Source organism: Pteronotus mesoamericanus, unplaced genomic scaffold (assembly GCF_021234165.1).
Source record: "Pteronotus mesoamericanus isolate MK-2021 breed Mesoamerican mustached bat unplaced genomic scaffold, CSHL_Meso_final contig_101, whole genome shotgun sequence".
In the NCBI taxonomy this organism is placed as follows: Eukaryota; Metazoa; Chordata; class Mammalia; order Chiroptera; family Mormoopidae; genus Pteronotus; species Pteronotus mesoamericanus.
The window spans coordinates 15046012-15073114 of NW_026555001.1; the positions used below are offsets into that span (position 1 = coordinate 15046012).

Genomic DNA, 27103 nt, shown 5'->3' on the forward strand with positions numbered 1-27103 from the left:
TATTTCTTTTGTCATTACCAAACATTTCCCAAGTCTTACTCACCAGAAATTAACATAGCTTCTTCATTTCTCCTCCCTGACAATCCTCATCTACTGAAAGGGCTCTAAATGCACAACTGCCAATGAAAATGTAGAGTGGATATACCATGTCCTTCACTTGTTTCAAAACAATTATCTAACAGCCCATTAGACATTATCAGGTAGGCATGAGGTACAGAAAAAGAATTTTTCTTTCCAACTCCAGGTAAATATCTACATCTGGTGTCAAAGTCTCAGGATTAAAGACGACAGGACACATATAAAAGAGGATAGAGAGCAATATTCTCAGAAAATTCAGACAGAGGTTGACTAAAGGGAGGGATGAGGACTCAGCAGGGTACAGACTCACAAGTGAGGTCAAGTCCAGGAGAGATGGAATGTGTGCCCTGGCTACCAATCTTAGTGGCATTACCGGGAACACGAATCCTGCATCAAAAAAAGCAGGGGTAATCAATCTGGTGTTTCTCAACTCTTAAAACTGAGGGGGCAAAACAAGCTTCAGGAGGGTGCTGATTTTAACAACAGATGAGGCCCCAAGGCCAAGGAACGTTGAGGCAGTAATTATTGCTTCTTCTACTTTCTCCTTTCCAGCCACTTTAATGTTCGGGGACACACTGCTCCCAAGGCAGCTTTTCATGCCTGTGGGTCTAGTCTGTCACTGCTACTTGGGACAAACATAGCATTTCCCAGTACAATTAGTATAGAGAAGATCTATCTTTTTTCATCCTAACCTCATTTTTTCTTTTAATCCTAAAACCATACTGTGAGAGAAAAAACACCCTCCATAAAGGTTGTTTCCCAAAGAGACAGGGTAACCTTATACATGAGTGACAACATTTCTAGCTTCTAGGTTTGTAATACCACAAATACAAAATGATTAATCAGTATCGTTTTAAGAAATTAATTTGGAATTGTTTCATAAACTTGGTGATGAGGACTACTAAACCAATAGAGCTTCCAAGAACATTCCACATCCCAAGAAGGAAAGGACAACCAGTTTTCTCGTTTTGAACAGGGCAACCAGGGCCTGGAGTTGGCCTTAGGAGGGAGCTCTGTGGGCAAGACAAGAAAAAAACAATGGACTCCAAAGAGGAATAGCAGGAAAACCTACCAAAAAGGGTTGGGGGAGAGGGATTGTCAACGTGAATAAGAAGGGAAAACAGTGAAATTTACACAGGAGGAAAGAGTAGAAAGTCAGAGCCTTACACGAACAGCTGAAAGAGCACACTTCTCTTCGTTCAGCCCATGGCTCAGTCCTCCCAGCCCAGGTCCCTGTGACTCTAGCATCCACTCTCCTAGGAGCGCGTTCACCCTGCCTGCCTATTTCCTTCCTCGTTTATGATTAGTCTTTGGGGGCTTTACTTTCTGGCACTGTGCTGGCACTGGCTCCTGCTCTGGGTCTTTACAGGAGGTCGACACTAGCAGTTCCTCGTTGCTCCTCCTCTGATCTTTCCCTCCTTTAGGACTGGGCTCTGCCTCCTCCGGAAGCTCGAGGCCGGCCTGCTGCCGCCTTCTTAGGGACCTTCTGCTCCTGTGCTGCTGCCTCCGCTTTTCTTCCTCTTGCTGCCGCTGCTTTATCTTCATCAGCTTTTCAAAGCTTTTGGTGGTGGTTGGGTTGACAACAAACCAGTCCTACAGAGGCAAAGTAGAAATACTATCCAGTCAAAACACAGTGGAAAGTACAAAGAAGGGGCGTGCGGAGAATTTAAAAAGGCATGATTAGGGCAGAACGCAGACTTTATTTTTTAACTTTGAAAATTTATAAACCTTCAGAAAAGTTACCATAGTTTAATGAACACATAGATTTACCATTATTCATCTCTCTCCTTCCCTTTTCCTTCCTTCCTTCCTTCCTTCCTTTTGCTGAGCCATCTGCACATTAATTGCAGACATCATGCTACTTCATCCCTAAATACTTCAGCATGCCCCTGCCTAAGAACAAAGGTTTTCTCCTGCTTACCTACAATGATCACATTTTGAAATATTAACATGGACACACTGTTGTTATTTGCTAGTTATTATTCAAATTTCCCCAACTGTCTCAATGTCCCTTATACTTGTTTCTATGCAGTATTTTAAATAGCATTGAAAACAGGTAGCTCAAAAACATTATATATTAAAAAACAGAAGTATAGAGATTGCTGTGAAATAAGAATTCCAAAGGGGTAAATTCAGCCTGGTTCACACATGCCTGATCTAATTGGGTTTAACGCCAATGTCTCTGGTAACCGCTTTACTTTCCTTGACAGTCCTAACCCATAAAAACAGACACAAAGCCCCACCTCTCCTGTGGTGTGCGTATGGGGTCCACAGAATTACCAAAACTCTGTGGGGAAGCAGGATCCTCACCTCAGCATGGACAGAGTTGATGTGATACTTGACGCCACTCTCTGATACAAATTCTTTTTGGCATAGAAGACACTTGTATTTTCCAGCCACAAAGTTTCCCTATTTTAAAGAAAAGAGAATTATTGATAAATTCAGGCACACACACCTGGGCCATGTGTAGGGATTGTTACTGATGAAAAGAAGGGATTCTATCTCATCAAAGGTGAGAAGAAAATCCAAAACAGCAATATATGCAGAAAAAACAGCTGGGGCAGACTATCATCACTATAAATCTGTCCTAATGCAATTCTATACCAAACCCTTCCCCCTTCAACACGACCCAAAATCCTACTTTTATTATGTGACATGTCACATTTTTCTACCTTCCCTTGTTTCTATCACGTCACTGGTTCCTCCCCTAAAATTATCAAACACCTGAAGTTCACAAGAAGCACCAATGTACCGTTCTTCCCACTATAATCCATTGCTGCAAAGAGCACCTTGGAAATCCAAAATTAGAAGAGTACCACCCATAATACAAAGTTTAAGGACTCAAACTAAGAGCAAGATGACAAACTCCTAAGCATTCCTGGACAGGTCTAATTTGGATGCCTACAACCCTCTTGTTGCCTTGAAATGAAACTCGTCTCCCCTCCTGAAGCTTCGGGTTTCCATGGTGCTCATTTTGGGTGAGGAGAGACTTCTGAAAGGGATTGGAAAGTGGCAGCAATGCCCATGGCTGGTGGGTTGTAGGGCACGTGGGTCAACATGGAAAAAATTCAGTGAGCTGAATGGCTGTTCTCCCCGACACCCAGGGACCCCTCCTCCCATCCCCAGAGGCCAGCTTAGCTCAGATGGGCTTGTTCAGAGGATCTTCACCAATCCAGATAAGTGCATGTAAGTTGGTTCTACAAAGTTTAAGGCCCAGAAAACAAAGCAGGTCCAGGGTAGGAGAAGCTCAGGTAGAAGTTACATCACTGGTAGGGATTCAGAACTAACACATTTTTCTCCAAAATCTTAACTTGACATGACTTAAGGCTATGTTGGCCTTTTCTGCATCTTGGACATACCCTGACATCCCACCCAGTAACAGACCAAGATTCTTTGGGACATCAAAAACTAAACCAGCCTCTGAAGATAACAGAAAATAGGACGACTAGCTGTTCACCTAAACTGAAGTCTCTTCTATGTCAGACTATTTTAAAAGTCATATTAAGATAATAGTTCAGAAAGGTACAAACCAAAGTACAAGAGCCCAGGTGAGCTTTAAGGCCAGATACACTACTGTAGACAGCCTCACAACCCTGAAAAATAAGAAGAAAAAAATAACATGAAGACTATACAGAAGAGCAGCCTTCTCTCAACAATTGGGTCATTGACATTGACCAACCCTACATTTGAGAAGTCCAATAAGTTATAACACAAACAACCGTGGCTGGTGTGGCTCAGTGGATTGAGCGCTGGCCTGTGAACCAAAAGGTCACCAGTTCAATTCCCAGTCAGGACACACATGACTGGATTGCAGGCCACGTCCCCAGCTGGGAGCATTTGAGAGGCAACCAATCAACGTATCTCTCACACATTGGTGTTTCTCTCCCTCTCTCCCTTCCCTTCTCTCTAAAAAAAAAAGTAAATAAAATCTTAAAAAAAACTATATCACAAACCAAACAAAAGAATTCACATGCAAGCCATAAAAGCAATAAGAAAAACCAAAGAAAGGTAAAAGAAAAAGAGGTAAACAAGTTTTTTCAAAATCTTAACATATTCCCTTTCCTAGCACTTTTTTTTATACTTAGAGAAACACAGCAAAGTACATGGTTAGAGTTGTTAAAAATTTGCTTTCTTTAGTACAAATATGTCTTCTATTTCTTGTATATCTATTCCTCCCCAAAGTACTGCATATACAGCTAGGTTAGATTAAAGATGGCTAGAGCCCTGGCCAGGTAGATCGGTTGGTTAGTGCAGCGTCCAGATATGTCAGGGGTGCAGGTTTGATCTGCAGTCAGGGCACATACAGGGAACCACCGATGAATGCAAATATAAATGTAACAACAAATAGATGTTTCTTTCCCTCCTTCTCTCTCCCTTCTTCTCTCTCTCTCTCTAAAAATATATATCTCTCTAAAAATATATATATTAAAAAAAAGATGGCTGGAAATTCTCTGCCACTCTTTCCATCAAGAAGAGTCTATTGAACCTCTGCTTAAATCTGGGTTGGTCCTGTGATTCCTTTAAACAATAGAATGCCACGGAAAGATGCTGAACAAATTCTGAAACTAGGCCTTAAGAGTTCTTCGGCTTCCACTTTCATGTTCTTGGAATACGCTCCGAAATGTCAGTCACCGTTTCTCTGCTGGTAATCCAATGGCCCTGCTAGAGGAAGAGGCCACATAGAAAGCCAAGCTTCCAGCTGAATTAGTGCATCTTGGACATTCCAGCTGAACGCAGCCAGCTGGTGCACTGTATAGCCTAACAAATTTACAGAATTGTGAATAAAATAATTGCTGTTTTAAAAGCTACTAAGTTCCGGGTGCTTTGTGACAAAGGAATAAATAACTGAAACAGCGGTAGATGCTTGACAAACATTTACTGAATAAGTGAATAAGAAAGAACCACCTGGTTAGGACACTGAATGCGATGATACTTCTTGATGTCTGACTTCCATTTATGCAGTACTTCCTGGCTGAAGGTCGGCAGCCCAGGGCGAGTATATTTTAACTACAAGACAAGAAAGATTTTATTGGAAGAATCCAGCTTCCAAAATACCCCAAACGTTTCACACCCAACTCTTCAGGTTATATAATTCTGAAGTTCCACAAGGATATTTTCACATACAAAAAACTGTAATATGTAAGACCCTTTTAAGTTCCTGAAACTGGTAGTTATAATTGTCTATTGTTTAGTCTTAGAATAGTTTGATTTTTTAACAGAAGGCAGGAGACTTTCAGGAATAATACTTCATCTACAGTTGAAAAAAAAAGCTAGTAACAGAGCACTATACAGTTAAAATATTTGTTACAAAAAAGGGGACTACAACAAAAAGTTCACTAAAAATAGAATATGTATGTATATATATTATGCAAACTACATATATATACATATATATTCAATAGAAATACATGTAGATGGGTAAGTGGCTAGAAGGCTATAAATACTAATGGGACTTTTCTCTGGGGGGTAGAATTTTGAGTGGGTTTACTGTGTTTTTACTCTGCTTATCTCCATGTCTCAATTTTCTTCAACAATATGTTAATTTTTGCTATTTTAGAAATTTTAACAAAAAAAATTAAGGTTCAACTTAAAACAAGGATGTGAGAGAACTGAGAAGAGAACACATAGTCTTTGTTTATACTGCAAAAGTAGAATTATTCCTAGCACTCCCTTTCACATGCTTTGACATAAGTTAGTCTCTTCTTACAACTGTAACTATGACCTCCAGAAAAGAGATAGCACTGTACTGTTTTTACAAAGCCCACCATGGGTAATAGTTGTATTTCTGGTGAGTAAATAATCCTCCTGTTTGAGAAATGGCAGTATCTGAAAAGAAGCTGATCCTCTGAGACAGAAAAACAGAACCAAAGCCCACAAAGGTAATGGCAGAAGTGAGGAAGGTAGACTAAAGAAACTCTGGTAAAGTTAAAAAAGAAATCAGAGCACAGAGCTGGCTTTACTTATAAGCATTTCCTCTCCTCTGCAGCTAGTATGTGTGGGTCCATTTAAAATCTTTTTGTGCTGATAGGGGAATATTTATATAAACTATTCATACCATAAACTATCATACTTATGAAGCTATAAAAAAAAAGTGAGGATAACCTTAGTGAACACATGCAGAGTGATTCCCAGGATATATTTTTAAGTGAAATAAAACAAAAATTTTTTAAAATATCTAGAGTAAGAAGGGAATGTAGGAAAATATTCATGTATCTGATCATCCATCCCATCAAAATACAGGAAGCATAAACCAAAAACTACCGTGTCTGGTTACCTTTGGGGACAGTGGGGTCCAAACGGGTGGCAATACAAGGGCACTTAGAGCAGGACAGTTGGGAAGGTGGGCAGCGGCGCTTCTCTGAGAAGACCTGCCTGCACAGGCCTGGCTTTTGGAACTACGGTAATGTTTCACATAACACAAAATGAACAAACAGTTTAAATTAAATAGGATACAGGGGAAACCCAAAATTAATGAGTGACATGTAAACCCAATTATTACAAGTGAGAAAAGGGAATGATGGGGATGGGTGACAAAAACTAACCTAAGTAACTAGAAAACAGTACTTTGTGTGCTGTGAGGCTAAAGATGAAAGTAACTATACATAAATATTTTGTTCTTCAGTTAGTAAATTTGTTTTTTAAAGACATATGGATTAACAGTTCTGAAACTATATTATTTGTACTAGGATTGAGCAAAGTAAATATATTGTAGACAACAAAAGTCAGGTTTCTCACTGCTGGAGAAAGGACTTAAAAATAAAGAAAGGAGGAGGTGAAAATGAAACTTGTATGTTGGACTGGGATTAATGGTATCATGGCTTTAAACATATAGATGGGGTGGACAAAAGCAGGTTTACAGTTGTAACACAAATAACAAAATAATTAATAAGTAATACAAGAATATACTCTGTTTTGCATACCCACAACTATAAACCTACCTTTGCCCACCCTGCACAGATAAACATAAAAATAAATACAAAATGTGTGTGTATGTATCCATGAATACACATACATACGTATCCTAGCTCTACCCGCCAAGAGGGCCCAGAAGCATGACATCCCAACCAAAATGAATACATCTAGCACTCAAATCTTGGTTTCTAAGTATATTTTCCAATAAAAGGAACCAAAATTCCTTAAAGATAATTGGTTCCAAGGGTAGGCCAGGGAAAACACAAGATGAGCCTACAGAATTTCACAGTGCCAGAGTAAAAAAGAGTTTAAAAAAAGTGACAGGGGATGTCAAAAAGATACAGGGGTTCACTTGAAAGAGCACTTGAGCTCTGGCTGGTGTGGCTCAGTGGACTGCAAACCTGAAGGTCACTGATTCAATTCCTGGTCAGGGCACATGCCTGGGGTGTGGGCCAGGTTCCCAGATGGGGGCGTATGAGAGGCAACCAGTTGATATTGATGTGTCTCTCCCTCTTTCTCCCATCTCTCTAAAAATAAATAAATAAAATCTTAAACAAAAGAAAAAAGAGGAAGGAAGGAAGGAAGGCAGGAAGGAAGGAAGGAAGGCAGGAAAGAAGGGCTCTTGATGCCCAAATCTGGGACAATTTGAGTAGCGAACACATTGGATCATAGGCGATAGGATAAAATAAATATCCATGAATCCATTCTAAAGAAAAGAATAGATCTTTCTCACAACAGAATTCCAATTAATAATTGTAGAAGAAATGATAGAAACAAAAAATTATCATTAAGCAAAAACTGCAGTAATAAATGCTGCAGGCATGAATCACTAATGGATGCTAAAGTAAGTGGGTAGAAGTATGATAAAACACAGGTTAGTTATGTAGTCTCAACCTTCTCACAAAATACTCGCTAACTGCAAAGGGTAAAATTGTAATTTTGCCATGGAAAAATACTGGACAACACACCCTAATCAAGTATTTGGCATCTAAGCTAAATATAAACTACTACATATAAACTAACAAAGTGGAAACATACTAGGCGAAGACTAAACAAAAATCTAATTTGGGACTTCAGGTGCTCTCTGGAAGTGGTCCAAAATTAAGAGGCTCCTTAAAGGAGCTTCTGAAACAGACTTTCTAAGACCGACATGAATTTAAATCCTGGAGCTGGATCAGATGTACTCCAACTCCAAGGATAAGCAAGCAAAATATTGTTTATCATGTACTCACTCTGTTTATCATGTACTCACTCAAGTGTATTTATTTTTCTGTATGTAATAAGCACAGTATTAGACATAATCCCTCAAAATTAATACAAGTTTCTACCTTACCTTCCGATCATCAGGCACCAGATCCTGGAGAACCTTTCTCTTGGGCCACTCCTTGGCCAGCTCAGCGGAGGCCAGCTCCTGCAGATGGTACACGGCTATCTTGGCGGAACGCCTCTGAACTCGGCCCCCACTCTTTGACTCCAGGTTCATCTCTTTTAAGCACTCTGGCTGTCCTGACTCTGGAAAGAAGGAGATCTGAAAAACGAAACACAGCCAAATGCAAGCCTGAGAAGTGCCTTCCATCAAAGCCTGTGATTAAGGTGTCCTTCATGCTCTAAATATCAAAAGAGCTATTAGCCTGCTAATAATCACTATCATAAAGCTCCACCATCTTAACGTACATTTTACTGGTAAGATTATTAGCAGGATAAAATCTATCCTGTTGTAGTAAGTGTTTTGAAGTCAGTACACATCCATATGCAAAGAAATGAATCTTAACCCACACCCCATGCTACAAACAAAAAGAATCTCAAAATGGATAATAGCCCTAAATGTGAGCAATAAAACTTCTAAAAGAAACCAAGGGAGAAAATTTTTGTTATCCTGGGTATACGAATAATTTTTTAATTTATTTTCCAGTTACAATTAACATACTGTACAACATCATGTTAGCGGTGTGATGGTTTTTTGATGTGTCAACTTGGCTAGGCTACAGTCATCGATTATTCAAACACTAATCTAGGTGCTGATGCAAAGATATTCTGTAGATCTAATTAAAGTCCATAATCAGTTGACTTTAAGGAAGAGAGATATGACAGAAGAAGGGACAGCAGAGATTCAAAGAATGAGACAGATTCAATACTGCTGACTTGAAGACAAAGTGGACTGTGAGCCAGGGAATGGAGGTGGCCTTTAGAGGCTGAGAACAACTCCTGGCCTATACAGCAAGCAAGGAATTGCATGGAACTGAATTTCTGAACAATCTTTTTTTTAAGATTTTATTTATGTATTTTTAGAGAGGGGGGAAGAGAGGGAGAGAAATAACAATGTGCGAGAGATATATCAATCAGTTGTTTCTCACAGCCCTCTACTGGGGACCTGGCCCACAACCCAGGCATGTGCCCTGACTGGGAAACAAACATGCAATCTTTCATTTTGCAGGCCAGCACTCAGTCCACTGAGCCGCACCAGCCAGGGCTGAATTCTTGAACAATTTTAAGGAGCCTAGAAGCAGATTCTCCCCTCAAACCTCCAGAAAGGAATGGCTCTAGTGAAATTTTGGTTCCAGCCTGGTGAGGCTCTATGCAGGGAGCCAGCTGAACCATTCTTACCTGGACTTCTGGCCTAATGAACTATGAGATAATAAAATTGTGGTGTTTAAGCCAATAGTTTTGTGATTTTCTTTTTTTACAGCAACAATAGGAAATTATACAATGGGTTGGGCAAAAATATCTTAGATACAATAAGAGCATTAAATAAAAGAAAAAATATATAAAGTGAACTTTATCAAAATTAAGAAATCTGCTCTTCGAAAAACACTATAAAAATGAAAAGACAGGGTATAGACTGGAAGGAAATATTTACAAAACATATCTGATAAAGGACTTGTGTCCAGAATACATAAAAAAAAAAAACAACAAAAAACTGAATATATTCAAAGCTTAAGAGTAAGACAACAAAAATTCCATAGTAAAATGAACAAATGATTTAATAGACACTTCACAAATGAAGACACTTCAGTAAAGACTGGCACTGATAATAAGCACAAAAAAGATGGTTAATATCACTAATCATGAGGGAAATGCACATTTAAACCACAGTAGCAGCCCTGTCTGGGTAGCTCAGTTGGTTAGGGAGAGCATCATCCTGATACGCCAAGGTTGCAGGTTTGATCTCTGGTCAGGGCTCATACAAGAAACCACCACTGAATGCATGAATAAGTGGAATACCAAATTGATAGTTCTCTCTTTCTCCCTCTCTCTCTCTCTCTCTCTCTCAAATCAATAAATTTTAAAAAAAAAAATTTTAATTTAAACCACAGTAAAATACCACTACATACCTAGCAGAATGAATTAAATGAAACTGACAATAGCAAATGCTGAGAAGAATGCAAAACGACTGGAATTCTCATCTTTTGCTGGTGAGAAGACAAAATGGCATAGCCACTTGGAAAACAGTTTGACAGTTTCTTATAAAGTTAAACAAGTTTATCATATGACCTAGCAATCCCACTCCTAAGTATTTACCCAAGAGAAATTAAAATTTATTTTCATATAAAAACTTTTAAGTGAATTGTATCATCTTCATTCATAATTGCCCCAAAATGGAAATGACCAAATGTTCTTCAATAGGTAAATGGATAAATTGTGAGACATTCATGTAAGGGAATCTTAGAGAGAAATTAAATGGTATAAACTAATGATACATGCCAACACATGAATGCATTATGCTAAGTGAAAGAAGCCAGACTCAAAAGTTTACATACTGTATGATTCCATTTATATGACATTCTAAAAAAGGCAAAACTAGCCCTGGCCAGGTGGCTCCGTTGGTTGGAGCAGCATCCTGTATACCAAAAGGTTGCAGGTTCAATCCCTGGTCAGGACACATACTTAGGCTGTAGGTTCCACCTCCAGTTGGAGGCGTGTACAGGAGGCAAGCAATCAATGTTTCTCTCTTTCTCTCTCTCTCTCCCCAACCCCTTCTCTCCTCTCCCTCCCTTCCTTTCTCTCTAAAATCTATAAACATATCCTCAGGTGGTGAACAAATAAATGGCAAAACTGTAAAGAGAGACAGATAGATAGATACATAGGCAGACAGACAGACAAATGGCAAAACTATAAACACAGAAAATAAATCAGTGGTTGCTAGGGGTCGGGAATAGTGAGAAGAGCTGACAACAAAGGGATCCAAAGGAATTTGAGGAGGGTTCTCAAATTGTTCAATATATTGTTTATGGTGATGGTTGCATTACAGTGTACAATTGTCAAAAGTTTTATAACTCTACACCAGAAAGGGTGAATATTAGTTACCACATATAAGTTATATCTAGAAACTTTAAAATAAATGAGGTGGGGAGAGTACAGAAATGTAATCAGGAAAAAAGTCATGACAAAAAAATTGAAATTCAAAAGGCAGAAATAAGAGGATAAAGGAAGAGCAAGTAAGAGAACAAAAGCATTCAAAGATTAAATGGCGATACAAATGAGGAACCAACAACGCATGGCAAGGTGCAGGGGTAAGCAGTTATCACAGGTGCATCCCAACAGGGTCTGGAAAGTAATCAGTACTCACAGGCCCATGCTCTGACCTCAGGTGATACGCCAGCCCAGCCTTCGATCTATATGGCTTTTCACAGTGGTGACACTTCAGGGTCATCTTCTCCAGCTCTGCAGCCCCTTTGCCACATTTTCTGACATGATAGAGATATCCCATGATGCTGGTGAAGCTACTGGAGCAACTCTGAACACAGGAGAGAGACCTAAACTATAATCTTAGATCTTTTGACGTGATCTCTACATTTCTAAACAGCCACAAGGCATTCCACACAAACAGACCCTCTGATATCACTAGACCCTCTCCAACACTTCCCATTGCACAACCCCTTCTGTCCTCGGCCCAGTGGCTTTCCTGTCTACCACCAAGCATCATGTTCAATGTTCAGTCAACATTCAATGAAATGGAGCTCTGCACCTCTTCTGTGTCAGAGCGTCCTCCTTAGTCTGTGATCCAATTCCACCCCAAAATCAAATGCCCAGCAATATCAAAGCTCCTCACAATGAGGTTACTTGGATACTTTTCATCACACCAAAGAAAGGCTGGTAAGGAAACCCCTTCAAACAAAGGATAAGGGGAGAAAAAAACTGGGGGACAAGAAAGAAAATAAAGACCTATTAATGAGTTCAGGAGACCTGGAAAAGCAGGAGCCACTCTTATGTTGGAAGATGATACAGAACCAGGTCTCCAAGGGAGGGGGAGGACAAACGGAAGAGAACAGAAAGACAGGGATCTAAGACTCCAGACAGATGGAGTTGCTGTCCTTGGTCTCTCACCTCACGCATGCACCTGAGCTTTCCCAGTCTCTTTAGAACTGTTCGGAGCCGTTCCCTCTCGCTTGGCTCATCTATTTCATCTCCGGTCTTCAAAATGGGCTAGAAAAAAAGAGAAGCAGATAATTCATGGAAAAGACAGATACAGAAAAAAACATTATAGAAGAATCAACGACTAGCAAGCACCTAAGCTCATGCCCATGAAGCCTAAGTTATCTGACTCCTGGCCTTTCCCATCTCCTAGACAGACAAGGAAGTAAAGATAATGGAAATTAGAGCTCTAAGTCTTTTCCTCCCAGGATATGAACCTTTGGGACTGACCTAAACACACAAACACCTATGCATCCACTGCAAGGGTTTCGTTGTACAAAAGTCTTCTATTAGAAGGGTTTTCTTACTTACACCCCTGTGAAGTCCCAAAGCCTTAGCCGTCTCCACTGAGTTACCTGTACTCATCTAAGGGAGCCGAACACCCCATAGGCTCACAGAGGACAGACGACACTCTTACCAAACTATTATGATTTGCCATGACGTGATACTTCATCCCTGCCAGTGAACGAAGTTGTTTCCCACAATGATGGCAAGTAAACATTTCCTACAGTGAAAAAACACTGCTCAGTGCCAGACTATTGGACACAGAAATGGAAGATCACAAAGTCCTATTCATATGCTCGTTTCTGGATAGCCTTTATTTCCCAAACTCAATAGGCAATGAATCTGAAAATCCCACAAGCTCAGTTTCACATCCTCAAGGGCAAAGAAGTAAAGGCAATTCATTTTTTAAAAAGTAGAAACGACCATTTACTGAGTGCCAATATTTGTCATTCAGCATGTATTATTTCTTATCCTGTTATGGACTACCTAAAGTAGTAATTATTTTACCTCTATTTTATAAATGAGGAAACCGAGGCTCACATACAAATAGCTAAATGAAACAACTAGTGAGTGACCGAGCAGAGATTCAAACCCAAGGCTGTCGCATTCCAAAGCCTATGTTTTCCCTATGACACAACAATGTCGCCTCTTCGCCATAGTAATGAGCATACCCAACACAGTGCCAGAACATGTCTAACCTGTTTGCAGTTTTCCATGTGTCTCTTTAAGCCCTCTATGGTCTTCCTCCCCACTGCCTGACAGGTAGGACAGGAGACACTGCCTTTATCCACAATTTCTAAGTACCATTGCTCCTCTAAACTGCCTACAAAGAAGAGAAAAGAACATGACATAACCTGTAGTATTCTCCAGAAACAAAAAGCACAATTCCAGAACTTAGGAAAAGTATCATAAAATGGTTTTTCGCCTCTGGGGGTAAGAGATTCCTGCTGTGTATAACTTCTAGAAATAATTTTTTTCACACAGTGAGGCGTTTCTACAACTTCTACTCAATTCCCCATGATAAAAACCACCTGAGAAACATGCAGATCCCAGTGACTTAAGGAACTAGGCAACATTTTTTCCCCCAGCTTGACTGAGGTATAGCTGACAATGGGCAACATTTTTCACAGCAGCGTATGATAATGGAATGCTGATATGTAACAGCCAGTTTGCTGAGTGTTTCCTGTGCGGCTGAGACTTTGTTAAATGTTTTTTATCCCATTTAATCTTCACAATTCTGACTGCCTTTATTATCCCAAGTTAGAGACAGGGAAACTGAAGCTTGCAGAAATTAAATAAACTGAGGCAGGTGAGAAAATTAATGAAGACCCAAAACTTGATCAAGGGTCTATGTGACCTCTGACCCAATGCTGTTAATAACTGTCTCTTTAGAGAAATGCTTTTGTACAGCATTCCTTTACCAGCAACAACAACAGAAATCAGAATAAGAGAACTAGATCCCACAAAGCTTCCAACAGAAAGCGTACCTGCTGCATAGGCTGGTGGCTCCTTCCGAACACGACGAGCCTGGGATTTGGGAGCAGGCTGAGTTTTAGGCCGTTGCTTCCTCCCTGACACAAGACAAAAACTTGAAGCCCAACATTTTGCCTTTGCTAAGCCCTCTCTAGTACCAAAATATCTTCCCTCCTCTTCTCATCACCCTATGTCCCGGCCCCTTAACCAGCTGACTCTCTTAAATCACGATAGAAGGAAAGAGTAAAATGAGGCAGAATGGAGGCCATGCCTTGCCAAAAAAATCCAAAGGGTTCAAAAGTGCTTCAAGGGCCAAACCCTAAGATCTCTCTCCCTCAAATAATAAGGCCCAGGCACCCGGGGAGAAAAGAGTTAGCAAAGTTCCTCCCTTACCATAAAGCTTATGCTTCTTCTGAGGAAATTCTCGATAATCTTCATCTTCTTCCTGCCTGGGTTTCCTTTTTCCTTTGGTTGATACTCCACCTGATCCTGAAATACCAGACAAAAACAGGAAAAAACCTAAGTATGGTATATAAATACACATCCGGGACTGCCTCCAAAACACCCCTCACAAGACCATCAAAGGGAAAGATCATCAGCAAGCAGAGGCCCCACAGAGGTGTTTGTGACATTGTTAGGGAACTTGGTATAACTTTTCATTTTCTGGCTCAACCTCCACTTTTCCCTTTGCAGTGGTCTCCACCACAAGAGGTCCGCAGTTGCCCGTGAAGAAGAAAAGAGTGCGCTTTGTTTCACTTTGGCTTGAGGCTAACACTGAAGCAGAATTGTTCAAAACAGAGGCTCCTAAGGACCTTTGAGACTATGACCACCAGGGAAATTTTACCCAAAATAATCCTTACACCAGCCGCTAAACCCTCAACAGAGGACCAAATCAGAACAAGAGGAATCAAATCATGAAGAGGAAAGGCTGATAGAACCTAAAGGAGTAAGATCAGCAGAATTTCACTCTAAAATAGAGGGACCATTCACAAGGCTACCAGTATGCGATAGCCTAACAGCTTAAAAAGATTAATCACTAATGAGAAACACATCTGTGGTACTTAATACTTAAAGAGCCACTTGCAACAGCTACCTTAAAATGTAACTTTAGAGAGTACTCTGTCTTTCGAATAAAATATTGAGAACGATACCTTCAACATGGGGAGTAGTAGCTGGCTTGATCCTTCTCATCTTCATCCAGGAGGTAGATTTTCGAAAGGATGCTGGAAAATCACTTACTGGTTCACATGAAGAGGCAGATGATGAGCCGCTTAAGGAATCATCGTGAGGAATAGTGTACTGGAAACTGTTATCCTTTATGGAGCACTTGGTCCTGCTATTAATATGACACAAAGATATGTGACACAAAGATAAATGCCACAAAGGAAGGTGTGAAATAAAGTTCCTATTAATTACTTTATATCATAAGAAGATAACCAATTTGCTTACCTTTGCAAAAACAAAGAAGTTTGATAATAAAAACAGAATTTAGATTTTAATTTTCAAACAATTACAATGGTTGATTTAATACAACACATACTACTAACATTAGACTTCATTATAATCAGAAAGAGTAAGCTGTTCACATAATGAATACTCTACAACCCAAGTAGGCATTCCTTCCTAGGTTCATCCAAGAAAAGGAAGTAGTCTAAGTGATAGGGTGTCCTGTGGCCAGTTGATCGCCTAGATCTATAACTATGGATGTCCAGATCTCCCCATTTCTCTGACAGAGGGACAGTAACTAAGAAATATCCCTGAGAATAAAGAAGGAAAACAACAGTTTGTAGGCCCTAGTCTGATCCATGTTCCTTCTCCCTTAGCCTTTTCCCTAAACCCTGATGTCAGAGCCTCCCTGTCTTACTTAGGCAACATGATACTTAGCTCCCATAGCTAAAGGAAGGGTGCTATCTTGTCTAAATTAAGCTGGCCGGAGAAATCTGGTATACAGTTGTTATACAAATTCCCAAACCCAAGACTAATCAGTATGTCATTAATAAACATTACTGAGTAACTACAAAACATCTTCTAGGTGGCTCAGGATGTGGTAGAGCAACAGTTGCCAAAGTGAGAGGCCACTTTAGATTTATGGTTTAGAAAGGTCACTCTGGAGGCTGAATGGAAGATGATACACGGAGGAAAAGTAAATGAAGTGTTTGCAGCTTGTTGCAACTGTTTGGATAGGAGATGATGAGGTCTAGACCTAAGATTTTGTAGAAAAGATAACCAGATAGACTCAAGATAACACCTTAGAGGTAAAATTGATAAAAATTACACAAAGAAGTTTTAGGAGAAGAGAGTTGGAAGAAATTCAGGTGACTACTCTTAGGAAACTACGTAAGTAAAATGTGACAGACGCCTACTACGGAATACTAGGTAGTTGTTAGAAGCAATAAACCATTTCTACACAGAGACAGGAACATAACTAAAAAGCATACTATTGACTGAAAAGAGAAACAGAACAAGATCTATAGTACAATGTCAATTCAGTAAATTAAAAACAAATACACATGTAAATAGCACTAGCTATTTTATAAGAATTCATAAATATAAGGATAGGCAAAAGTAGGTTTACAGTTTTATGGAAAATAATAATTAATAAATCATACAAGAATAAACTCTGTGTTTCATCCACTCACAACTGTATTACTTTTGCCCACCCCTGTATTGAAGGGTAAATATCAAACTTGTTAACAATGGCTCTCTGTGGGAGGAAGGGCATAGAAATGGGGATGAGAAAAAAATAACAGGGACTGTATGTTATGCATATGTCACTATGCTATGAGAAGGGAAGAATGATAGCTCTCTGCACATGAGGGCCAACATGACAAATTCAATACAACAACCCCCTGGTTCTGGCATGGTGGCATAAGCCCACCGCCTCTGTTGATGACAGCCAAAACCTCTGAACTCTGAGAAGTAAACAAAATCAGGTAGATTGCGAAGAAGAGTCAAAACTGGGAGAAGTACCCTGGCTGGTGTGGCTCAGTGGATTGAATGCCAGCCTGTGAACTGACAGGTCACTGGTTCAGTTGCTGGTCAAGCCACATGACTAAGGTGCAGGCCAGGCCCCCTGGTTGGGGGTGTGTGAGAGGCAACCAACTAATGTATCTCTTGCACATGGATAATTCTCTCCCTCTGTTTCTCCTTCCCTTCTCTAAAATAAATAAATAAATAAATAAGATCTTAAAAAATAAAAAACCTAGCAGTGACCCACATAGGGTTGTGTTTCCCAGTTTTCCCCCCTTTATATGTGGCTTTGCAACAAGGGTGGACCCCACCTGCAGAGCAGCATGGGGAGCCTAAATTCCAATAGAATCTACACCTTTCTGGCCAGAGAACCCAGGAAGAGCAATCCCTATAGACTAGAGAGTAGAGGGGAATAGTGAAGAAGAGATAGGCAAAGAAGAGATCCTATAATTTTGTGTCTGAATCCACACAAGTCACAGCTTAGCCTGAGTTACGTATGCATGGAGCAAACCCAAACCAGCTTTAGCAAAAAGGCTTTGAAAAGTGAAATAAGATTTGAACAAATGCACAAGTATCAGACTAACCCCTGAGCTACTAGTGTGTGACAGACCCAATCCAATGTAGCAAAAGCTTTGAGAGTAAAACAGGATTTGAAACACCAGATAAAAAATCTCAGACTAACCCATGAGCTACTTGTGTATCAGGCCTAAACCATCATGGCAAAGACTCAAACTGATATAGAACCAGTGCCCTCAGAAGGCAAAACAGAATTTACTGTCTGAGCTTAAACAGGTTACCTGTTAAAATAAAAACATTAACACTTCCCAGAAGATTCTTAAAGACCAGGGTTTACATATATAACAATCAAAATCTTGAGAATAAATTCCAAAATTATGCAATACACAAAGAACCAAGAAAATGGGAGCAATTCTCAGAGAAACAGATGATTAAGAAATGTTACCTCCAAGATAATCTAGATATTGGAGTTGACATAGACTTCACAAGCAGCTATTATAACTATGCTCCATGAAATAAAGGAAAACACATTTGAAGTAAAGAGAAAGGCAGGCATTTTCAGCAAAAATTAGAAACTATAAAAAAGACCAAATGAAAACTCACTGGATGGGCTCACTAATAGAATGGAGATGCCAGAAGAAAGAGTCTGTGAACTTGATGATAGATCAAGAGAAATGATCTAATATGAATGACTAAAAAAGACTGAAAAACAGTCAAATGAGCCCCAAAATCTGTGGGACAATATCTAAAGGTCTAACTTAAGGGTAGCTGTAATCCCAGAAAGAGAAGAAAAAGAGACCAAGGCAGAAAAATACATTGAAAAAAATGATGATGGGAAATCCCCCAAACTTAATGAGTTTAGATTCAAGGAGCTCAAAAAGCACTCAAAAGGATAAACTCAAAGAAAAAACTAGAGCTTTCAGTGGTTGAACACCTGGAGATCTGGGGAGGGTGGAGCACTGAGAGAGCATGACTTTCCCACACACCTTGCCTTATGCATCTCTTCTACCTGGCTATTCCTGAGTTACAATCTTTTATAAAAAAACTGGTAATCTAGTACATACAAAGAAAAATAAACAAAAACACACTTAGACACATCTTAATAAAACTGTTCAAAACCAAAGATTAAAAGAAAATCTAGAAAGCAGCTAAAAAAAAAATGACATATACAGGCAACAACAATTCAAATTATCACGGATTTCTCAACAGAAACCATAGAGGACAGAAGACAATGCAACAACATCTTTTAAATCCTGACAGAAAAGGTTCTGTGAAAATATCCTTTAGAAATATTTCTTCAAATACAGAAAAACTAAGAAAATTTGTCAACAGGGCTGCTTTATGAGAAATGTTACAGAAAATTATTCCAACTAAAAGAAAATGATACCAGAGAGAGAGTATGAGAATAAAGAAAGGAACAGAAATGGTATTGGGTAAACACACACACACACACACACACACACACACACACCCCCAAACACATAAAAATTTTAACATCTTCTCGGTAGGTTCTCAATAAATAACGAAGTCTGTCCAGAAAAAGTACAGCCATTGTTAATATAACAAGAACGGTTTGCACAACATCAATGTAACCTGGCAGCCAAGGAGAATAAACTAGAATGTGAATGCAAGAACAATGATGACTTCATTGTACTCACCAGTGGGGGTGGCAAATGCCACCGAATGAGCATGTGTACTGTGTGGCCATCACATTCAAAATGACAGAGTGAGTAGAGCAACAAATCTGCATCGAATTTTGTGTTAAGCTTGAACGTTCCTCCAAGGAAACCATCAGGATGATTCAGAAAGCCACAGCTATGGGCAACTGGTGGCTGGCAGCTTCATCACTACAATTGTACCTGCTCATGCATCACATTTCGTGCAGTTTGTTGGCAAAACATCGTATCACCCAGGTGATTCAACCCTGCTACAGCCCAGATTTGGCACCCTGCAACGTCTGGCTTTTCCCAAAACTAAAGTCACCTTTGAAAGCGAAGAGTTTTATGACCATCAGTGAGATTCAGGAAAATATAATGAGGCAATTGGTGGCAACTGGGAAAACTGTGTGAGTTCCCAAGGTGCCTACTCTGAAGGGGACTGAGGCGTCTTTGTCCTATGTACAATGTTTCTTGTATTTTGTATCTTCTTCAGTAAATGTGTCTATTTTTCATATTACATGGCTGGACACCTTCTAAACGGACCTTGTACATAACTATAATATATATGATGGCTATAACTTAATGGTCAGGCAGGGGTTAAAGGAATCTATACGGTTGTGAGGTTTCTACATTTAGGCAAAGTAGTGGGATGTTAACTCTAAGAAGACAGTGGAAGGATAGGTAGGTATATTGTAATTCCTAAAGCAACCACTATCAAAAGGGAGAAAGACAAAAATCAAACAGATAAAATGGGATACTAAATATTCAAAAAAGAAGGTATAGAAGAACAAAAAGCGGGGTACAAAGAACAGATAATAAAATGGGAGACCCAAATCCAACTATAATTTAAATGCTTACGGTCTAAACTCTCCAGTTAAAAATCAGACTGACAGAGTAAATAAAAAAGCAATACCCTAGAATATGATGCTTACAAGGTGCACATTTTAAATATAAAGACATATATAGACTGGAAGTAAATGGATGAAACAATTCTACGATGCAATCAGCAAACACAAGAAGACTGAACTGGCTATTTTAGTAACAGATGAACTAGACTTCAAGACAAAGAATATTGCCAGAGATAAAAAGGGACACTTCAAAATGATAAAAGTAACATCATCAGGAAGACATAATTACCCGTTGTATGTGTCTATAATAGAACCTCAAAGTACACAAAGCAAAACTGATAGAATTAAAAGGAAAAATAGACAACTCTTCACTTTTGGCAGAAAATTTTAAGACCCCCCCCCCCCCAGCAACTGATAGAACTACACAAAAATTCAGGGAAGACATAGGAGACTTGAACTGCACTATTAGCCACCTTGTTCATGTTGACATTTATGGAACACTATATTCAACAATCACAGGATATACATTCATGTCAAGTGCACATTGTGCATTCACCAAGACAGACCATAAGCTGGGCCATAAACTTCAAACTTAAAAAAATGAGAATTACACATGTATTCTCTGACCACACCAGAATTAAGTTAAAAATCAAGAATAGTAAGATATCTAAAGTTAAAAAAAAGAAGAATCTGGAAATTAAATGTTCCACTTCTAAATAATTCATGGGTCAAAAATGAAATCACAAGGGAAATTTGTAAATATTTTGAAGTGATTAACACAAAAATGCACATATCAAAACTTGTGGAGTACAACTACAGCAGTACTTAGAAGGAAACTTACATATTAGAAAAGATCTAAATGCTTATATTAGAAAACTAGTGACTTAAGATTTCCTCTTAAAAAACCTTAAGCAGAAGAGCAAAGTAAATAGAAACAAAAACATAATAAAGAGGAGAAATTCACCAATCATAAAACAGACAATAGAGGAAATCCGGTTCTCTGAAAAGACAACAAAATTGACAACCCTATAGCTAAACTGATAAAAAAAGAAAAGATACCATAAAAACAAATGTCAGGAATGAAAGAGGGGTCATTAGCACAGCTCATACAGACATTAAAACAATAAGATAGTAATTTGAAAAATTTATGCCAATAAATTGACAAGAAGAACAAATTTCTTGAAAACCATAACTTACCAAAACTGACATAAGAAAGAGAAAATCTGAAAAGCTCTATATCTATTAAAGAAATTGAATTTGTTATCAAAACCTCTCAAAAAGAAAACTCCAGGCCCAGAAGGTGCCATGGTTAAATGCCATTGCAATAAGGCTTTTATAAAGGGTGGGGGGGCGGTATGAGGATCAAAAAAAGAAAAGTAAAACTGTCCCTTACTTGTAGATGAGATGTTTGATTACAAAGAAAATTCCAGGCACTATACAAAACAATCACTAGAACTAAAAATAAATTTAGCAAGTGGTAGGATACAAGGTTAACACACAAAAATTAATTGTATTCTTAGATAATATCAACAAGCAACTAACAAATGAATTTATAAAAATAATACAATTACAATAACAAACCAACAAAAAAAAACACGTAAAATACCTAAGAACAATTCTAACAAAAAATATTCAAGACTTTTACAATGAAAACTACAATACGCTGGTGAGAGACATTAAAGATCTAAATAAATGGGAAAATATAGCATGCTCATAAATCAGAAAACTCAATTTTGTTAAAATGGCAGTTCTCCTCAAATTGACCTACACGTTCAAAGTAATACCAATCAATACTACAGCATGTTTTTTAGATGTTGACTGATTCTACAATTCATATAATCTAAAATAGCCAAGACAATTTTGAAAAGGAACAGCAAAGTTAGATGACTTACCCTATCTAATTTTAAGACTTATTCTAATGCTACAGTATCAAGACACTTTCATTTTGGCAAAAAGACTGATATATGCATTATATGCATCAATGGAACAGAGTAAGGAGAGTTCAGAAACACACACACACACACACACACACACACACACACACACACACAAGTTTTGACCTTTGTCAAAAATCAACAGAATAGGGAAAAGAAGTCAATTGGATATACAAATGAAATTAACACTGACCCTTAAGACACACCACACACAAAAATTAACTTTATCCTCAGTTGAAGATTAAAAAAAAAATTAGCCCTGGCTGGTGTGGCTCAGTGTATTGAGTGCTGGCCTGCAAACCAAAGGGTCACTGCTTTGATTCCAAGTCAGGGCACATGCCTGGGTTGCGGGCCAGGTCCCCAGTAGGGGGAGCACGAGAGGCAACCACACATTGATGTTTCCCTCTGTTTCTCCCTTCCTCTCTCTCTAAAAATAAATAAATAAAATCTTTTTTTAAAAAAAAGTAACTCTAAATGAGTCACAGGCCTAAACGGAAAAGCTGTAACACTTCTAGAGGAAAACAGTAGAAAATCATTTAGGAATGGCAAAGTTTTCTTAAATAGAATACAAAAAGCATGAAACAAAGAAAAAATAACATTTTTATCATTTTTAAAACCTTTAAAGTTTAAAGTTTAAAACCTTTGCTCTTCAAAAGACACAATGAAGCAAATGAAATGCAAATTATGAACTGGAAGGTAGTATTCAGGAAACATGTATCAGCCCTGGCCAGATTGCTCAGTTGGTTGGAGCGTTGTCCAGTACATCACAAGGTTTCGGGTTTGATCCCCAGATAGGAAGCCTACAGGAGGCAACCAATCATTGTTTCTCTCTTGCATGGATTTTTTCCCCCCTCTCGCTCTCTCCCTTCCTCCTTGTAAACATATCCTCAGATGAGGGTTTAAAAATAAAAAAGGAAACATATATCAGACGAAGGGATTGTATTCAGTATATATATGTGTGTGTGTGTGTGCACGCACGCGCGTGTGTGTGTATTTTTTTTAATGCTACAATTCAGTCCTGGCCAGGTAGCTCAGTTGTCTAGAGCATCGTCTTGATACGCCGAGGTTGAACGTTCAATCCCTGATCCCTAGTCAGGGCACATATAAGAATCAACCAATGAATGTGCTAATAAGTGGAACGACAAACCCCCACCCTCTCTATCTCTCCCTCCCTCCCTTTCTTTCTCTTCCTCTCACTCTAAAAGCAATTTAAAAAAAGAAAGAAATCTTGCCATCCCCAACAACATGAATGGACCTAGAAATTATGCTAAGTGACATAAGTCAGACAGAGCAAGACAAATACCATATGATTTCACTTATATATGGAATCTAAAAAACAAAATAAACAAGAGAACTCATAGATACAGAACATATTTTGATGGTTGCCAGATGGGAGGGGGTTGGGAAGATGGTGAAAAAGGAGAAAGGATTAAGAGCTACAAATGTTTAGTTAAAAAATAGTCATGGGAATGTAAAGTACAGCATAGGGAATACAGTCAATGATATTGTAGTACTAGGTATGGTGTCAGATGGGTACTAGATTTATCAGGGTTATGACTTCATAAATTATATAAATGTTTAAGCACTATGTTATATACCTGAAACTAAAAATACACAGAATAAAAAATTATTTTAGAAAAACCCCCAAAACACCACTACACACCCTTTAAATTAGTTAAAATTAAAGACTTACTCTTATACACTACTGACAGGAACATAAAATACCACCACCATTTTGGAAAACAAGCAATGTCTTATAAACACACTCCTGACATATGACCCAACCATCTTAAATGCTAAATTCCATCTTAGTAAATAAATACCATCTTGAATATTTTTCAAGCAAAATAAAAATATTTCTCCACAGAGAGACTTGTAGTACATGAATGTTCATAGCAGCTTTATTGTAATACCCCCAACTTGAAAATAACCCAAATATTCATCAAGGTAGTGGCTAGACAAATTATGATATATCCATAATGAAATTTTATTCAGTAAAAAAAACAATTTCACTCAAAATCATTATTCTGAGTGAAAGAAATCATGCAAAAAGACAACATACTACATAATTTCATTTATTTCAAATCCTAGACTATGCAAACCACTGTACAGTGACATAAAAACAGGTCAGTGGTCTCTGAGGACAGTTGAAGGAAGAACAGATCACAAAGGGACATGAAAAAACCTTTGAGAGATTGAAATATTATCTTGATTGTGTTGACAGTTTCACAGGTACTACCATATGTCAAAGCTGATAATACTGCATACTTTAAATACCATCTTTTGTACTTCACTTACACCTCAATAAAAGTATTAAAAATTTTTTTACATGGGAATTGGCCATCCTCTAGGGCCAAAACCTAACATCCCAAACAGTCGGAACAATCTTTACTTAGAAAGACTTGATAGTATCCACAGGCCATTAAGAGTCAAGTCCCATGTGACTCCTCTCAGGAAATTGTCCTCATAGAAATTTCTTAACTGTCAGTGTAGGGCTCCGATAGAGCCATACCCCCTCTCGTGAATAAGCAGGAGCATAGTAAAAAAAAAAATCAATAGTTTATATGATCAGCATGATTAATATCTTGGGTATTAAGTCAACATGGTTTGGAAATCCCTCCAGGTCTCTGTCTTTTATTTTTAAAGGACCCAACAAAAACATTTCTTAAGTATTTTATACTTATACTACCTATTAAATCAGAGCATTTCATTATTTAAGAACCAGATTAACCTCAAACTTCCCTTTCCATAAATATGACCAAAAAAAAAAAAAAAAAAGCTTTTGGTTCAAACAATGACTATAATAATTATAGTGACTTTATAATTCATTGTCTGTGCCACTACTTTTCAATCTCTGCTTCTGATGGCAAAGATGAAAAGTTTAACCTTATTTCCAGCTGCTTTCTGACATAGCAAGAATTTTTAAGAACCCCTAGTTCATTCTCTAGGCATAAATATTTAGATTTCACCAGCAAAGTATTTTAGTTCATCTCAGTATCATTTGCAAACTTTTATTCTACCCAATCCTTAAATGCTGATGTTCTCCATGGTTTCATCCTCCACTCACTTCCAGTCTCAATTCTCACCAATGGTTCTCAGATTTCACAATCTCCTAGGGAGCCAGTTAAAAATACAAATACCAATGCCCTAACCCCAATGATTCTGATTTAGATTAATAAATGAGGGCCGATGAACCTTTATATTTTTTAACAACTACTCACTTGGTATCTCATTAAATTATTTACCTGTTCACCTCCTGTTCTCTCTTCTGAAAAAAGTTTTTCCCTTTTGGCTAACTGCATTATTCCTTAGCTTTCAAGTCTCACTCTGGCAACCCTTCCCTTCTAAACTGTCACTCCCTTTTCCCAAAGGCTATATTAAATTCCTGTTTAAAAATATTGAATTACACTGTATTGTGTTGATCTGCTTGTCCATCTCCCCCATTTAGACTGCTAGTTCTGTGTTTTTCATGTCTGTATATCTAAGCTACTACACAGGTGGAACACAGCAGATATTTAGTAAATGTTATCTGAATAAATTAATCCCTTCCCATGAGTACCTAGTTAACAACAATCTTTTTTGTCTTAACAAGCATGGAAAAGCTTAGCACATTCAATATACAAAATAATACACAAGTCTGGAAGCCAAGTAGTTTGAAAATACAAGGATTTCTTATGGTCATTTTTATCAGTCCTTTCCATGTTCATCAATGCATCCATGAGTACATAAATGCAAAGCTACACCGAGTCATACATTCCATTTTTATTATAATTCATACTTTTCTTCTTCTCTTTTTTTTTTTCAAGCTAAGTTTTTCCTCTAGGTTTAGCCCCGTACTGTCCAGTAAGGTAGACGTTAGCTACAGGTGGCTATTTAAATTTAAGTGAATTAAAATTAAATACAATTTAAAAGTCAGTTTCTCATACTAGCCACATTTCAAGGGCTCAAAAGCCATAAGTGGCTAGTAGCGACAGTATTGGACAGTGCGGAAACAGAAAATTTTTATCATCACAGATACTTCGAATGGACAGCGCTGGCGACACAAGTTATAAAAATGGACCTCAGAAAACCTCACTTACTTCTTAGCTCCCACGATCCTCGCGCTCCTCTGCTGCTTAAAGGATGTGGGTCCCGGAGTCTAGCAAACGCAAGCACATGAGTGAATGCTAGAGACCTCTGAACCTTGACCACAAAGAGACAATCCCCCTGTGCCCAGAAGAAATAAAGCTCTCCCGGGGCAACCACCTCAAACTGGAAGGAGGCAGGACCTTCTAAGGAAAAGTGTGTGGTCCTATCTTCCTACAGAGTCACGGAAGGTGACAACAGCAGAGCCTTCATCTCCCCCATTCTTAAAGCCCTGTCTGGATAGAGGCTCCAAAGGGAGGAGAAAAGAAGAGGACAACGGATATGGGAGGCCCTGTATATATAAAAAGAATAGAAATTAATGGCAATCTAGCGACGAACTGAGTCCAAGGAGGTGGGGAACAGACAGCGAAAAGTGAGGGGAAAAGAGGGGGACAGGTAGATCTGACCTAGAAGGGTGGGGCCTACGATGGGCTCTGATAAAACCAATTGTGAGCTTGGGACAAAAGCGAGGACCGCGTGTTGCAGGCTCGACAGCGCTACCTCTGAAGCATAACGGTCAAACCGAGAAACTCACGGCGGGTACTGCACCGAGTCTGGAAGACATCACTCCCTCTCCACGCCTAACAAATTCACCCAAGGGCTCCGGCCAGACCAACGCCACTTCCGCTCTCCTCTCCTCTCCCGGATGTGGAGTCCGTGCCGCCCAACCCCGTTCTGAACGTCTACTTCCGCCTAGCGGCTTTGGAGGGGGCTGCAGGCGGAGTGGGTCACGTGACGAGCCACCCTCCGATTCCTCTGAGACCCCGCGCCCCGATTAGGTTGTGGGACCCAAGGTCTGCAAACTGGGGGTGGAGCCTTAATCTGACGTCCAGACCCCCGCCTTTACTGTCCCTCCGCCCTCCTTTCTCCACCCAGCACGACGAATGGTCTT

General features: G+C 38.9%; 1 protein-coding gene across 2 annotated transcripts; it reads right to left on the bottom strand.

Annotated features, from left to right (window-relative positions):
* ZNF512 (zinc finger protein 512) lies at window positions 1–26853 on the bottom strand. 2 transcript variants are annotated; one of them, XM_054568592.1, is made up of 14 exons: window positions 26747–26853; window positions 26166–26224; window positions 15312–15493; window positions 14554–14649; window positions 14175–14258; window positions 13386–13510; window positions 12821–12907; window positions 12316–12414; window positions 11558–11725; window positions 8324–8518; window positions 4984–5085; window positions 3609–3671; window positions 2389–2487; window positions 1–1671 (listed from the first exon to the last, which is right to left on the bottom strand). In XM_054568592.1, the coding sequence occupies exons 1-14, from the start codon at window positions 26774–26776 to the stop codon at window positions 1360–1362; spliced, it is 1701 nt and encodes a 566-aa protein (XP_054424567.1). In that variant the 5' UTR covers window positions 26777–26853; the 3' UTR covers window positions 1–1359. The 2 variants fall into 2 exon arrangements, with proteins under 2 accessions (XP_054424567.1, XP_054424562.1); XM_054568587.1 differs by having other exon boundaries at window positions 15312–15496.
* Window positions 26854–27103: the final 250 nt, after the last annotated feature.

Excerpts from the sequence above, each read along its gene's own strand:
- ZNF512 (XM_054568587.1), bottom strand. The coding sequence starts at position 26,776 with ATGTCTTCCAGACTCGGTGCAGTACCCGCC. Across the intron at positions 8,519-11,557 it reads TGAGGTCAGAGCATGGGCCT|ATCTCCTTCTTTCCAGAGTC; the intron begins GTGAGTACTGAT and ends TTCGTTTTTCAG. Across the intron at positions 2,488-3,608 it reads ACCTGGGCTCTTGTACTTTG|GGAAACTTTGTGGCTGGAAA; the intron begins GTTTGTACCTTT and ends TCTTTAAAATAG.